Below are 14,227 nucleotides of genomic sequence, written 5' to 3' on the forward strand. Positions count from 1 at the left end.
ACATGTTGACAAAGCAATATTCTATGTTTTATTATTTAAAGTTAGAAAACAGGAAATGTATCTCATGAGGATTTGCATAGAGATAGTTTCTGTTATCAGAAGTGTTTGGTTTTCGGACATGTCTTGTCCATGCAAGCATGTAGTCCCTGCTCTTGTAATCACCAAGACCTTCTTCATCCTTCCCTGGGGTTCATCTTCGTAAAACCATTCTGGGTGTGGGGAACAAACTCAAAGTCTACAAAGTCTTAATGATGGAATTTCGCCTTAAACGCTACCTTTGTTAAGGCCTACCCTAGTGAATTCCGCAGAGCTCAGCTTCCAGCCTTGCATTGCTGTGTTGCCAGTGATCTTCTCTATTCTGAGAGAAGATCATTGCTCTTTCTGAGTAGCTGTTTCCACTCTAGGTGTTCCTTGCTGAGCTGAAGAGCACAGACCAGTATTTTGCTGTGAAAGCCCTGAAGAAGGATGTGGTGCTGATGGATGATGATGTTGAATGTACGATGGTGGAGAAGAGAGTCCTCTCCTTAGCTTGGGAGCACCCATTCCTGACTCATGTCTTCTGTACGTTCCAGACCAAGGTAAGACAAGGATCTGTCACCTTCCTCCATGCAATGAGGATGGTTTGCTGAGATATAGATACTTAGTAAACTGCTAAGGTCTCCTAGATGTTAGGGAGCATCTTGGACATGAGGTGGCATGAAGAGAAGGGATCTTCAGGTTAACCATTTGGGAAAAGGCTCGAGAGATTTCATCTGCCTTCCTCACATTAATGTGGGGGTGCATTGGAGGATAATGGCATCCAAGACTAACTGAGGTGGTTGTGCAGAGACCGACTCTTAAAATCTGCATCTTATAATGTGCAAAGGCCACATCCACAGACAGGGCGTAGATGTGCCCACACTGGTGTTATCTCAGCCTCCTGGACCACAAAGTGGTATGCTGCAGTGACTAGCCTGGATCAGAACTAACTCAAGAAACTCTGTTTATGGAGAATAAACATACTGTCATTCACGTTGGAAATCTTTTGTCCCCAGTTACCGTTAAATTGCATTGGACTCTTCCTAATTTGTGCAGGACCACTGGTGGTGGAGGATGCAGTTCAGAGGGGCAGCACAAAGCATTTTCATCTGAAGTCCTGCTTAAGACTCCAGCCCAAGATTAAAGTGACATTTAAGTGGTTTATAGATCTTCATGGTCCTATATGGCAATGAACCACCAACTGATTAGCTTTCCAGAGCCTTTTCTACAGTCACAACCAATCATCTTAACACCAAAGCACACACAAGGCACAGAAATAAATGATGGAAGGAAATCTGAGAGATTGTCTTATCTGTTCAACTTACCAAAACCACTTTTGAGAGATGTTTGCTAACCCAAAGCTCAAATTCAGAGGAACATCACTCTCTCAAGGCTGCTTGTTCGGGGTTTTGTTAGGACGTTCTTGGTCCCTGCTCCGTCCCAGGATTTAGTGATACAAAATACTGCTTGGTGTGAGGTTAGGACCTGCTCAGTAAGAGCCTTGCTGCTTCTGCAGTGTCAGGAGAAACAAATATAACCTCTGGGGTATATCCCAGTCACCCATGGGATGTGGCACCTGTTTAAAGACAGATTGAATTTATAACAGAGGACGTCTGGGAACTGCTGTGAATTATGTGACACTAAGCCCAGGCATTCATGTTTAACCCCTTCAGGACTGTCAGCGAGTACAGTATGTCCTGGGAATGGATCTTTGCCTGGAGAGGAAAGGAATTAATTCCTTTATTTTTGGGGGGGGAGCTGGATTTCAGAGGAAAATATAAGTGACCCAACTCTAAAACCAAAGAAAATCAAGAATTAATTACAAAGACAAAATATTCACATCAGTCAGGGCTCTACAAGGGAGCTTATACTTCAAGGAGAGCTGCTCGTGCTGCCTGTAACTCTGGGTGCCCAAGTGAATATAGACTGATGCAGCAGCAGAACCGTCTTGTTTGTGGTCCAGCCCTGGTCCAACGCTGATGTGGGAGCTGGAGGTCAGGTCTGGGATGGACACAGCAGTGGCAGCCTGCAGCTCAGGTTTCAGTCAGTGCCTTCGTGCAAGTGTTCACTTCCCTCAGGAGACCACAGCAAGAAGTTGACAGACCAAAGGGAGCCATGACAGGAGCCAGATGGGATTTACTGATCATTTAGGGGGTTAACTGTGCTTCTGGTTGTGGCTGAGGCAAGGAAAACCTGCAGGATTGAAAAGCAATGAGTGCCAGGCTCAAAAACCTAAGTAGTCTTTTGCTACACTGTCTTATGGGCAGCATCGCAGTATAGCCCTCTTGTCATACAGAAAGACTCTCCATCCATCTCACCATTGCCAGCATTGCCATTTTAAATTTATTTGATCTCTCATTTTGCCCTCAAGTTCACAGATACAGAAGCCAGAATACGGCCAATGTGAATGATTTCTAGCTTATGTTTTCCTCCTCTGACCTTTGCAAGCCAAGGGGTGATGGCTCAACACATGAAAGTCATTGAGAGCAGGAGAGCCGTGACAAGCCCTGGACAGTCTTTCACAGCTTATAGGACAGCACAGTTCAGTTGTAATATCTTTTAGAGCAATTATTTTAAAAGCCAGGGCACTGCTGTGTAGTCCCTCTCTGGACTTAAATATTGAAAATTTGAATTTTAAATTGAAAAATTGATTTTTTTTTTTTAAGGTTTCACTAGATAGATAAGTAGTTTCAAACAGAAATTCACATGTCAATGTCTTTCTGAACCTCTAACGCTTTGGCTTGCAAGGTTTCTGAGCTGCTTCAGTTATTGAGTCCTCTGCAAAGGACAGTAAAAACAGGAATATTCCTGCACTGAAACAAGAACCTCAGTATTCTCCATGTCTCCAGAGGAAAAAAAAAGAAAAGTCATATAATTTGTTGACAGTTCTTTGAGCTCTGAGATGAGTTTCTTCTTGGCCTCAACCCAGGTAATTAGTGAATGCTCCAAAAATATATAAAGCTTGTCAGCCCTTCAGACAGGTTTTTATAGGCACCAGGCACCTAATGCTCCTTTTTATCCTGCAGAGGCTGAATGATCAGTGCTTTGGAAACTCAGAATACTTGTCATGTTTTGCTACATGAGAACAAATTCAAATTCATGAGGTTTTTCTTTTCCCCCAATCTGTTTCTGAATTTGACTGTTTTATTTCACTGCAGTAATCTTTGCATCCAGATATTCAGCTAACATAATTATATGGTGTGAATTTTAACAACAAGCTCTGAGAACTATTCTGTTGTATTACACTTAAAGGGACACTGTTATGTTAAAGAGGAGGAAAAACATATTTATCTTTCTGTGAAATCTCAAAACTGGTAATGCCAAAACAGTGACTAGCATCCCGGTGTTTATGTTTTATTCTTCTTTATGCATTTCACTGATCTTCTGTGATAAAACTAGGATATTCCTTTTTGAAAGTCACTTTTGCTTCTGTTTCTTTATTTCATTGACACATTATTCACACCTTTTACCTAAATGCAAATTAAGTCCTTAGGCATTTTGGCTTGTAGCACAATATAGTAACAGGAAAGCCTATCTCAACCGAAAGAGAAGTAATCTTTATAGCAATTTAGAAGGCAGTGTTACAGAAACATTCCATTCTTTCTTTGCTAATGTATTATGTCTTTTCAAAGTCCTGGTGATGAACCATTTTCACATGCTGTGCTGTTTTGATATGCTTAATACTGACTTCAAAATCTCATACATTGGCAGGAAGGAGAAAAGATTTTAAATAAGGACTGTGATCCTCATTTAAAAATTCTTAGGCTCTGAAGTGTTTTCCATTAGTATTTTCAGGAGATTTCTCATTAAAATATCTCCTTGGAGGAAACTGTAATTCCTACAAAATTTTCCAAGGGCAATTTCAGTTTTCTTCTGTCTCTGCCTTGCCATTAGAAGGACGGGGCTGAATTATTTGACCTGAATCAAAGCCTGTAGGTTGGAACACGTGTGTTTCACACCCATTTGATGTTCAGCTCCATTGCCTTCTGTGCCATGGACCTGAGCAGCCCTGGATCAGGCCCACCTGCCCTCCCCAGGCAATGCAGGATCCTGTCTGACCATAGCATGGCTGCAGGAGGCTGATGGACTGCAGGAGAATCACAGAAATGTAGAAACATTTTAGTTGGAAGACACCCTCAAGATCATTGAGCCCAACCATTAACCCAACTCTGTCACTAAACCATGTCCCTAAGAATATCATCTACACGTCTTTTAAACCCCTCCAGGGATGGTGACTCCACCACTGCCCTGGGCAGCCTGTTCCAATGCCTGACAACCCTTTTTGGGAATAAATCTTTCCCAATATCCAATCTAAACCTCCCATGGTGCAACTTGAGGCCATTTCCTCTGATCTTGACACTTACTACTTGGGAGACCAACACCCTCCATGCTACAACCCCCTTTCAGGTTGTTGTAGAGAGCAATAAGGTCTCCCCTGAGCCTGAGAAGTCATCCTGCAGGGAGATGAGGTTGTAAGCCTGGACTTCCAGCTCTGGTGAACCACTGAAACGCAACAAAATATCATAGAATCATAGTATAATTTGTGTTGGAAGGGACCTTCAAAGCTCATCCAGTCCAACCCCTGCCATGAGCAGGGACATCTTCACCCAGATCAGGTTGCTCAGAGCCCCGTCCAGCCTGGCCTGGGATGTCTCCAGGGATGGTTCATCCACCACCTCTCTGGGCAACCTGGGCCAGTGTTTCGCTACCCTCAATTGGACTGACTAAAGTAAATGCATGACAAAAATCTTGATCACAGGATGAGGTGTTCTATGGGGTCAGACCAGGTATCTTTCTAGCCAGCATCCAGTTTTTGATGTTGACTAGGAAGAAAGGGTAAGGAAAGTACAGGTCAACACAGTGACTTTTCCTTGCATAAACTATCCTATGTCTTTGTATTCAGACACAGTCTTGAAGCTTCAGGGTTTCTAGATCTCCATCTTCCTAGTATTTTGTGAGGGATAAATGAGCTTGGAAATGTCTGATTCAATCCGCTTGGCCAAATTTGAGCCAACTGTTGGCGAAGCTGGGGAAGAACAGGGAAATTTACGGAGGCTTCAGGGATTTTTACCTCTTGCAACCAGCAGGCAGGAAAATTGGCAAGGTCTCACTCTATCCTGGCCAAAATTTCAACATGGTTCAGTAGAAGTAGCAGTATCTCAACAGAGATTTGGGATTTCAACAAGGTTCTGCCAAAGAAGGTGTGAGCAGCTGTAATTATAACATCAAAAATACAAAGTCTTAACAAGACACTTCTAGATGGTGTCAGCCCATGTGGTATGAACAGTGTATTGGCAAGGAAAAGAGGGATCCAGCTCATAAGCATAATTTTTAAAGTGATTAATTAAATATCAAATATACGTGTTCTAATTGACTTCCTGGTGTCCAGCTCTGCAAAAAATCAGCCCAAAATGTATTCAGCTTTGCCTGAGATTTCTAAAATTCTACAGTGTAACTGCTCCTCGTACTGAAAAAAAGAAAAGTTGACTTTTCAAAATGAAAACACCACTCTTTTTCCCTCTGCTTTTCAGCTGAAAAAATATTTATGTTTCATAAATTTCACTACTTTTTGTTTAGTTTTTGGTCTGGTGACTTTTTTTATCCTTACATTTTCACTGATTTTTTTTTTTTTTTCTAGCATTAAGAAAATTAGTCTCTTTCCAAGATCCCACCCAATGCTGATAGGGAAAACCAGTTATTTTGGCAAAACAGGGCTGATAGTAACTCAGTTTACCGCTGTTAGTGGTGTACTCTGCCTGCTTTGAGCTGTGAGGAAGGGTCTTGGGATTTCAGAACTCAAGTGAGTGGAGCTTTGCCAGCCATCTTTCCACCTTTATATAAATATATCTGTGTGTGTGTGTGTATATATAAATACATTCATGTGCTTTGTACCAAGTAGATGGGCACACAAAGCTGGGCATCCCAGATGAGCAGTTTAACATGCAGTCAAAAATGCTGACAGTGCAAAGATTAGAATAAAAAATAAATAACGATATCAGAGACTGAATTGTTTGACAGCTGTAAGAAATGCTGCCATCTCCAGAAGATAGACTGGTATTACACAAGAGGAAAAAAGTATTTAAACCAAAGAACAAAATGAAGCCTGAGGTTGCTTTAATCTGTAACAAATTGGCTTTGCTAGTCCCCAGATGGTGCAAACAGCAATGTTAATACCTCCCATCGTCACCTATTAGCAAGGAGTGACCCTGTGTTAGATGTTCCTTGTGGGAACGTTCCTACTAGATGGGATGATGTGATGGGACTACAACATTTGGTGGGTGATGTGGTGGAGAAGGACTGAAAGGCTTTTGGCTCCCACCTATCCCATGAAACCAAATAGATCCAAATCATGGACGAGCACCCAGACTGGGCTGGGCTGAGCTGCCATAAATTGTGAGACAAGAATCAACTGCAGGAGTTGCATTGTGTCAACCCTTTCTCCTGGCAACAGCCAACCTAATTCAATGGGCATGCAGTGGGTTTAGGTCACATAATGTGCATTGAGGAGCCTTCTCCATGTGGAGCCATTTACTACGGTAACTGTTCTAAATACAGGCAAAGCCACGCTGCCCTGAAGCATTAATTATAATTAATAATTATTCCACCTGGAAGCCCTGAGAAGAAGAATTTTTGCTCTTCAGTAAATGATGTTAAATTGTGGATTTGTATGTATGCAAGTGCTTTCGATTGCAAAGAAAACAAAATCTGAAAATCTCTACAGAAAAAGCACTCTGGAGGGCTTCCAGCTGTTTTGAGGATGTTAAGAGCCTATTATAGGATGTACCTTCAAAAAAGATCGATTTAAATGCTACCTGCTTTATACTCATTGTTTATAAAGTTGAAAGCATATCTGATAGTGACTATTCATTCTCACAGCAGTTTTGTTCAGAGCAGACACAGGTCAGTTTAACTCCGTCCCTGCCAAGTCCTGGAGAAGCAAAGAGAGCGTGTGGCTCTGCAGAGAGGGGTTCAGGTCAGCACAGGCACTGAGGGACTGATAGGGAAAAGAACTGGGTTCTTGCAGTAATCGAGTCTTCCAGCACCTGGCAGGATCAGATTGATTTGGGTACCATCTTATTTTGTGTGCAGGATGCAATGGACAAGGCCCTGGAAGATGAGGGAGTGGCTGATACATGAATGTCCACAAGACAACTAACGCCAGCTATCCTGGGGCAATATCCATCACTGAGCACAGAAAATGCTTTTATAGTGCTCCTTGAGCTCTGTGGTTGTAAAAGATGGCCCCAAACTCAGCCAAGAAACCAGACTTGTTCTGATCTATTGTGCAAGTCTTGTCTGAGTGTTTGCTACCCAAGGATGCTCTAATGATGTGGGGGGGTCATCTTTTATCTGTCTGTAAGGCAGGCAGGTAGGGTGAGGGGGCTCTTCCCAAGCCTCCTTCAGAGCTCTGTAGGTCTCATCACTGAGGAACAACATTCCTGTTTGTTTGCTTAGCATCCCAGAGCCAGGGCCATCATAGGGGAGAAGAATCACAGAATCACAGAATGTTAGGGATTGGAAGGGACCTGGAAAGCTCATCCAGTGCAATCCCCCCATGGAGCAGGAACACCCAGATGAGGTTACACAGGAAGGTGTCCAGGCGGGTTGGAATGTCTGCAGAGAAGGAGACTCCACAACCCCCCTGGGCAGCCTGGGCCAGGCTCTGGCACCCTCAGTGAGAAGTTTCTTCTCAAATTTAAGTGGAACCTTTTGTGTTCCAGTTTGTACCCATTACCCCTTGTCCTAACATTGGTTGTCACCAAGAAGAGCCTGGCTCCATCCTCCTGACGCCCACCCTTTCTATACCTGTAAACATGAATGAGGTCACCCCTCAGTCTCCTCTTGTCCAGCTCCAGAGCCCCAGCTCCCTCAGCCTTTCCTCACACAGGAGATGCTCCACTCCCTTCAGCATCTTCATTACCCTGCGCTGGACTCTCTCCAGCAGTTCCCTGTCCTGCTGGAACTGAGGGGGCACAACTGGACACAATATTCCAGATGTGGTCTCACCAGGGCAGAGTAAAGTGGAAGGAGAACACATCATCCCAGCTGCCACATCTTGAGAAATACCCACTTAACCCGATCCCATCTGCTCCAGGTGCTGACAGATTTCAGAGCCTGGCAGTAGCAGACAGGAGCCATCAGATAACTTTCCAAGGACAAAAAGAAGTGTAGGTCAGAGCCTGTCTGCAGACGTGCCCTCCATGACATTCTAACCCTTTAACTTATAACACACGGTTGAATTTTTGGTGGTTTCAAGCATGAGTTTTGCCACTTCCCATTTTTAAAGTGTTCTGTGCCTCTGTAGATCTCAGGCTCAGGAAGCTGTCTCCAAAAACTGGTTGCAGCTTATACTGCCTGATTGTATCTTGCTACTCATAATGACTTAGGGCTGATCTCAACTAGTTTTTCTCCATGACCCATTCCAGTTAATTGACCTTTGTAAGAAGCAAGGGGAATCTCCAATTCTCAGAGCAAAAAACTCTAAGTGATGCTGTCTTCCTTTTCAACGGCATTTATGTACCACTCTGTAGCACCTGGTAGATCATGAACTTCAGTATTAATAATGCCTAAGCCAAGTCTGTAATCTTCAGCATCATAGCTTTAGACAGCTGAGCAACTGAGTTCACATAAAGATCTTTGGATGGTAATGAATCTGAGAGGCTGTTCACCTTTTCATTCCTCAGATGGCAGAAGGATGCTGCCAAAGTCCCCAGTTTCAAGTTAGGGTCCCCAGTTCAATTAAACAGGTGCATCAGATGGTTGCTCAAGTCCATGAGCAAGCAGAGCATGACTACTGAACAAATGTGGACTTCAAGTTATGCTTAAAGATGTGTGATAAATTGCAGCCAAACTCAGTGGACTTTCAGGAGAACCCAAGGGTTTTCTCTTTCCCAGTCCACTGAAGCTGAATCTGGACCATTTGAAGACCCATGAGGTTGCTTCTGTCCCAGTGTGATACATGTGGCCGCTAGTCTGTCATTCACTAAACCTCATCACATCCCTGTGCACCTTCATGAAGAGCATCTGTTCAAGTGTTTTCCTGAACGGGCTCCTGAGCCCACATCGCTTCCATGATTTGTGCATTTCTATACTATCTTCACTATACCATCTTCACTTGGCCTTCTTACTCACTTAAACCAACTTATCTACAGAGACCTCTACAGATGCAAGACCTTCAAACTGAAAACCTGCACCCATGTGGTTTATTGGAAAAATCTGTATTCTTTCCCTGGGAGGCCAGATCTGGCCCTGTGCTTTTTGGATAACAGGTGGGGTTTCTATCCAGACATCCATTTAAATAAGAGTACTGTAATAAGAAGGATCTGGCTAAAGAAATTGCACAAATTAGAGCAGGCAGCTGTTATTTGAAAGGAACAAACACTGCTGTTTTTTGAAATAGCCAGCTCTTGGCTTGCTGCCAGACATGCTTACATTAGAACTTATGGATAAAAATCTTCCTTCAGCTGTTGAAAATATAAGTGAATAGAACTCTATTTTCCCCATTAAAAAAAAAAATGTGATGGGGAATAGGCAACAAAGGAAAGATATTCATAAACTTTAGCAGAGCCTGGAGATGACAGACTTCAGATGGGTACAGAACAGAGAGAGGCTTTTGAGGGAAAGAAAAAAAAGTACTGCATCCATTATATTTTATTCATCCATTTATGCACAAAAGCTGAGATTCCCAAACAAAAGTTTAAGGTGGGAACATAACTCATTGCACAGTTACTCCTCTTCCAGAAAAAGGTGCCCTTCCAGCTTTGTAGGTGAAATTCAAAGTGAAAGGGAATGGTCTGAATCTGCCTCCAGCTTCAACCAGGGAAGTGGTTGAGCCACCATCCCTGGCGCTATTTAAAAGATGTATAGATGAGGTTCTTAGGGACATGGTTTAGTGCCAGAGAGGGTCTCTTCCAAACAAGGTGATTCTGTGATTCTGTTCTATGATTCTGTGGGGGCCTGGCAGTGAAGTTATGGCTGATGAGATAGCGAGAATATCAGTGTTGTGTATATCAAAGACTCGAAAGGAAACCTTGGTGATCGGTTCTGCTCTTTATTCAATACAGAAATTTCCCCCCTTTCTATGTACCATGAGGAGAGTTTTCCACTGCCCAGGTAGAACAGCTGGTGGTTGCATTCAACTTGGGACAAAGACAGGATCATTCTCCAATCTTCTCTCACATGCAAATACTCAATGGGTATCTAGAAATATGATTAATTCATTAATCTTTCCTCTAGCAAGTTAAGTCCTGCCTTATTTAATAGACCAGCCTCCAGGCTTAAAATCAAGTGTGTGCTTAAAACAGGTCACTGCATCTGGCCGGTGCCTCTGATAACCTGACAAAGTCAGACCTGTGTGCCTCCCCAAAAGATGAGCAGGAATGCAGGTAACACCAGCTTGAGATCACTGCGTGGGATGGACAATGCACTGGGCTGAGGATCAGAGGAGACCTGGAATTTATTTCTGCCTCTTCCATTAGTCCCGCAGGAAGCTTGTCCATCCGTCCTTCTGTTACACAAGCACTGTAGAGTTGCTCATCACCTAGGGAGCCTTTAGGTCCGTTGGTAAAAATCAATGGCACCAGCTGGTTATTAAGTGGATTTGCAATGTTTGCTAATGCTGTTTATACAAATCAGAGCAGAGAGGGTGAGTATGGGCTTAGAGGACAAAGAGAAGAAATGAGGAATCTGAAAAAGGTTATTTCCAAAACCTTTGCTGTAATCTTTTTCTTCCTCTTTTTGAGTACTTCCCGGGTGATTTTTTTTTGTTGTTTTTTTTTTTTTTACTTTTATCTTGCCCGTCCCCACCCCTTATTGTCATCTTGTCTCATTCTCTAGGAAAACCTCTTTTTTGTGATGGAATACCTCAATGGAGGAGACCTCATGTTCCATATCCAGAGTTGTCATAAGTTCGACCTTCCCAGAGCAACGTAAGATGTTACTATTAGATTTTGGCTGGCAGATCACACACATGGTAGAAGCAAAGGCAGCACCTGGAAACATGAGGGTACCCAGCTCGGCTACTGTCCTGTAGAGGAAACCTTGCGTAAATCATTTGGCCTCTCTGCTCCTTACTCAGCTGCAAAGTGGTGATAACGCTTGTGCTGCAAGCAGCATCACTCTCCATCCCAGCTCTCTCCAAACTGAACAAACCAGACATGCAGGTTATCACGCTGACTCAATGATGGACATGGAGCAAGTCACTTCCCCTCCCTGACCTCTTTCCCCTCCCACAGAAGGCTTTTTAGAGCCCATCCACACAGTTGCTTTGAGTCAGATGTGACCTTAGTTTGCATTCTTGGTCAACCAGTGAAGCTATTTCTGTCTGGAAGCATTGCAGATGCTGCTACACCCTCATCAGCATTGCACTGCCTGCAGGCTTTTCCTTTTGCCTGCAGACCAGGGATCTCCTTCTAGCCTGTGATCTGACTCCTGTATTTTGCACTAACCTCAGCATAGTCCTACAAACAATTGTTCAGACTCAAGAGCTGGGCTGGATAGGAACTGGCCCTTAGGCTGCCCTGCTTGCTGGATCAGTCCCCTTCCCAGGGCTGCAATCCCTCAAACAAAAGGGGGCTACAGAAGGGCCATTCAATCCACCTGAGATCACAGAATTGTAGAATAGCTTGGGTTGGAAGGGACCTTCAAAGCTCATCTAGTCCAACACCCCTGCAATGAGCAGGGACATCTTCACCCAGATCAGGCTGAAGCGCCTGCACTGTCCATAGCACAGCCCCAAGCATGCCTAAGATCTTATTTGCATGGCCCATGGTTGAGGTGCATTTTAATGCAATCTACAGGCACCTTCTGTGGATTACAGCAGCCCTGGGGTTGTTCTTGCTCAGCCCATAACTGGAGGCCCAAATAATTGTGGACCCAACCTCCGCCCTAGGCTTACCACCGTCAAAGACATCCCACAGATGCATTTTCAGCCATTTCTGGAACCAAATATCTCATTCTTTACAACAATGCATGGCCTATAGCCAAGCTGCAGACTTGCTTAAGCTGAGCTTCCCAGTCCAGTGATCAGATGTGAAGCTGATGTTTGTTAGGAATAATGGGATTTTCCCTTTTTCCCCTTAAGGTTCAGGAGGAGGAAAAAACAAAAAAAAAAAAAAAAAAGAGAGATAAAACCTAGCAAAAATGGAAAAGGTAAATTTAAACAAAAAGCTAATACACCAACAGGGAGTTAAAATTTTATTTCACTTTGATTAAAGTAAATAGAAGAATTAAATTAAATGAAAGGTGCTTCTAATCCTTCCATGAGCAAAAGGTATTTTAAAAGTCAATATTGAAACCACTATATGAATTAATTTTTGTTTAATAATAAAAAACCCCGACACCCTAATATAAATCAGTGTTTAATTTGATGATATTTTCAAAAGCATTTGAATGTTCAGAATTAAGGGCCAATGCACTGAAGACTGAGAGAGCAGAACTGTACAACACTGGAGGGACATATGACCCCACGGTTACATTTCCATCTGGGAGAAAACTAAAATAGTGCAGCAGTGCTTCAGTCTTATGCTGCCTCTTTGCAGCAGGATGTGGTGGTGTGTTTTAGGCAGAAACATGTTGAGAACAAAGATCTCAAACTCAAAAGCACTCCAGAGAAAAGCCGCTGAGCTGCTAGTTCTCATCTTGGGTAAAATCTCCAAAGCAAGTCATAAATCTGAGCAGTGCAGAGGTTTGTTTGACAAGCCGAGGAGACTGTGGTCCCCAAACCCAGGCACCCACCTCCCTGTCCGCTTGCTGGGGCCACTCCAGTGTTTGTGTAGCAGCTACTGAACATGGAAAATTATAGCTTCTCATTTGACATCTGAGGCATTAACTGTAATTTGCATTTTGCAGTCTGGTGCATCTCTGTAAATTATTGATTTACTTTAAATATGTAAATAAGGCAGAAGGATAGATATCACCCATTTTGCCTTCTTTGCAACAGGGATGATATCTTGAGGTGAGGCAGAGTAGGCTATAGGAGCTGGATGATGATTTTTTGCTCCACAGCTGATCTGGAGACATGCTTGGGCACTGAAGGAAATGTCCTCAGAGTCAGTTACATGTAAAAAAGATGCAACCAGCCGTGCAGTGTGGCTTCCAAATCCCTGAAGATGAGTAGGCTCCAAATCCCTACCCAAAGTGATTTCAATGGCAGTTGGGCTGCTAGCTGTGTGTCATGCTTTTGGGAATCTCATATCATCCATCAATAAAACCCAGTTAGCCCCAAGCCTTCTCGAGGCACTCCATGCCTCCTGGGGACTTAGTGAAATTTGGGACAAAGTTTCCATCCTTTTGGGTCTAGTTGAAAGCAACTGTTCCGAAGCATCCATTCTAACTTGTGCCTTCTGCCACTCAGGTTTTATGCTGCTGAAATCATATGTGGGCTCCAGTTCCTCCATTCCAAGGGCATAATATACAGGTAATTTTACTTTGTAGTGTCTAGTACGTTAAACCTTTTCTGCTGTCCTTGCCATCACTAATGATAACTGAGAGGCTGTTGCTTGGATGTTCTTACTGGTATTTCATTTTTATGCAGATTTCTTTTTTGCAGAGTCTGGCTCTTTTATTTTGAAATGTGTGAAAAAGGCAGTTTTGAGCCCTTTTTGGGAATCCACTCCTATTTCAGTTAACATTAAAGTAAGTCCTTTGATGCTTTTACACTGAGTCGTTCATACAGCACCCAGTATAGGAACCCAGTTGGAGTTTTCAATGTATGAAGGTATATAAGGTCAAGCTAGCCATGAGAAATTTGGTATACCTGCTGTGCTGGTTATCTTGGTGACAAGCTCAGCTTAAGTAACAGCAGGGAGACAGTGATATACCTTAATCCGGAGTTATTAACAGGTTTGCTGTGTGTAGTTCCATGGGGAGATGGGACTCGTCTCACCTACTGTCATTAATCTGATCTAGCCACCCAAGCTTTTCATGTAGTAAGCAGATTGGGCCTTTTAGGTCCATCAAACCTGTGTTAGAGTGCATATGAGCAGTGCCCATATCCACCAGTGGGCTCTACAGGGAGCAGATGGGGACTAGGTGGGACAACGCAGGCAGCTGCACTCAAACAGAAGAGTCCTCTCCTGAAGTCACTGGTATGAACTTAGTCCACAGTACATCAGTCTACCAAATACTGAGAAGTCCTCTACAAAATTGCCCATTCCAGCTTCTGCCTGACTTCCCTAGGAGCTTCAAAATTCTGCATGGATGCTTTGAA

At 43.3% G+C, this 14,227-nt stretch overlaps 1 protein-coding gene across 3 annotated transcripts in view; it reads left to right on the forward strand.

The window, feature by feature from the left end:
- The window catches only part of PRKCQ (protein kinase C theta), a 67,258-nt gene that overhangs the window by 40,612 nt on the left and 12,419 nt on the right, over positions 1–14,227 (forward strand). For all 3 annotated transcript variants that reach the window (XM_065049298.1, XM_065049299.1, XM_065049300.1), the window contains 3 exons: positions 405–578; positions 10,855–10,946; positions 13,373–13,435. In XM_065049298.1, coding sequence (XP_064905370.1) covers positions 405–578; positions 10,855–10,946; positions 13,373–13,435 — 329 coding nt within the window. The remainder of the gene's footprint in view (positions 1–404; positions 579–10,854; positions 10,947–13,372; positions 13,436–14,227) is intronic.

This window comes from Columba livia, chromosome 1 (assembly GCF_036013475.1).
Source record: "Columba livia isolate bColLiv1 breed racing homer chromosome 1, bColLiv1.pat.W.v2, whole genome shotgun sequence".
In the NCBI taxonomy this organism is placed as follows: Eukaryota; Metazoa; Chordata; class Aves; order Columbiformes; family Columbidae; genus Columba; species Columba livia.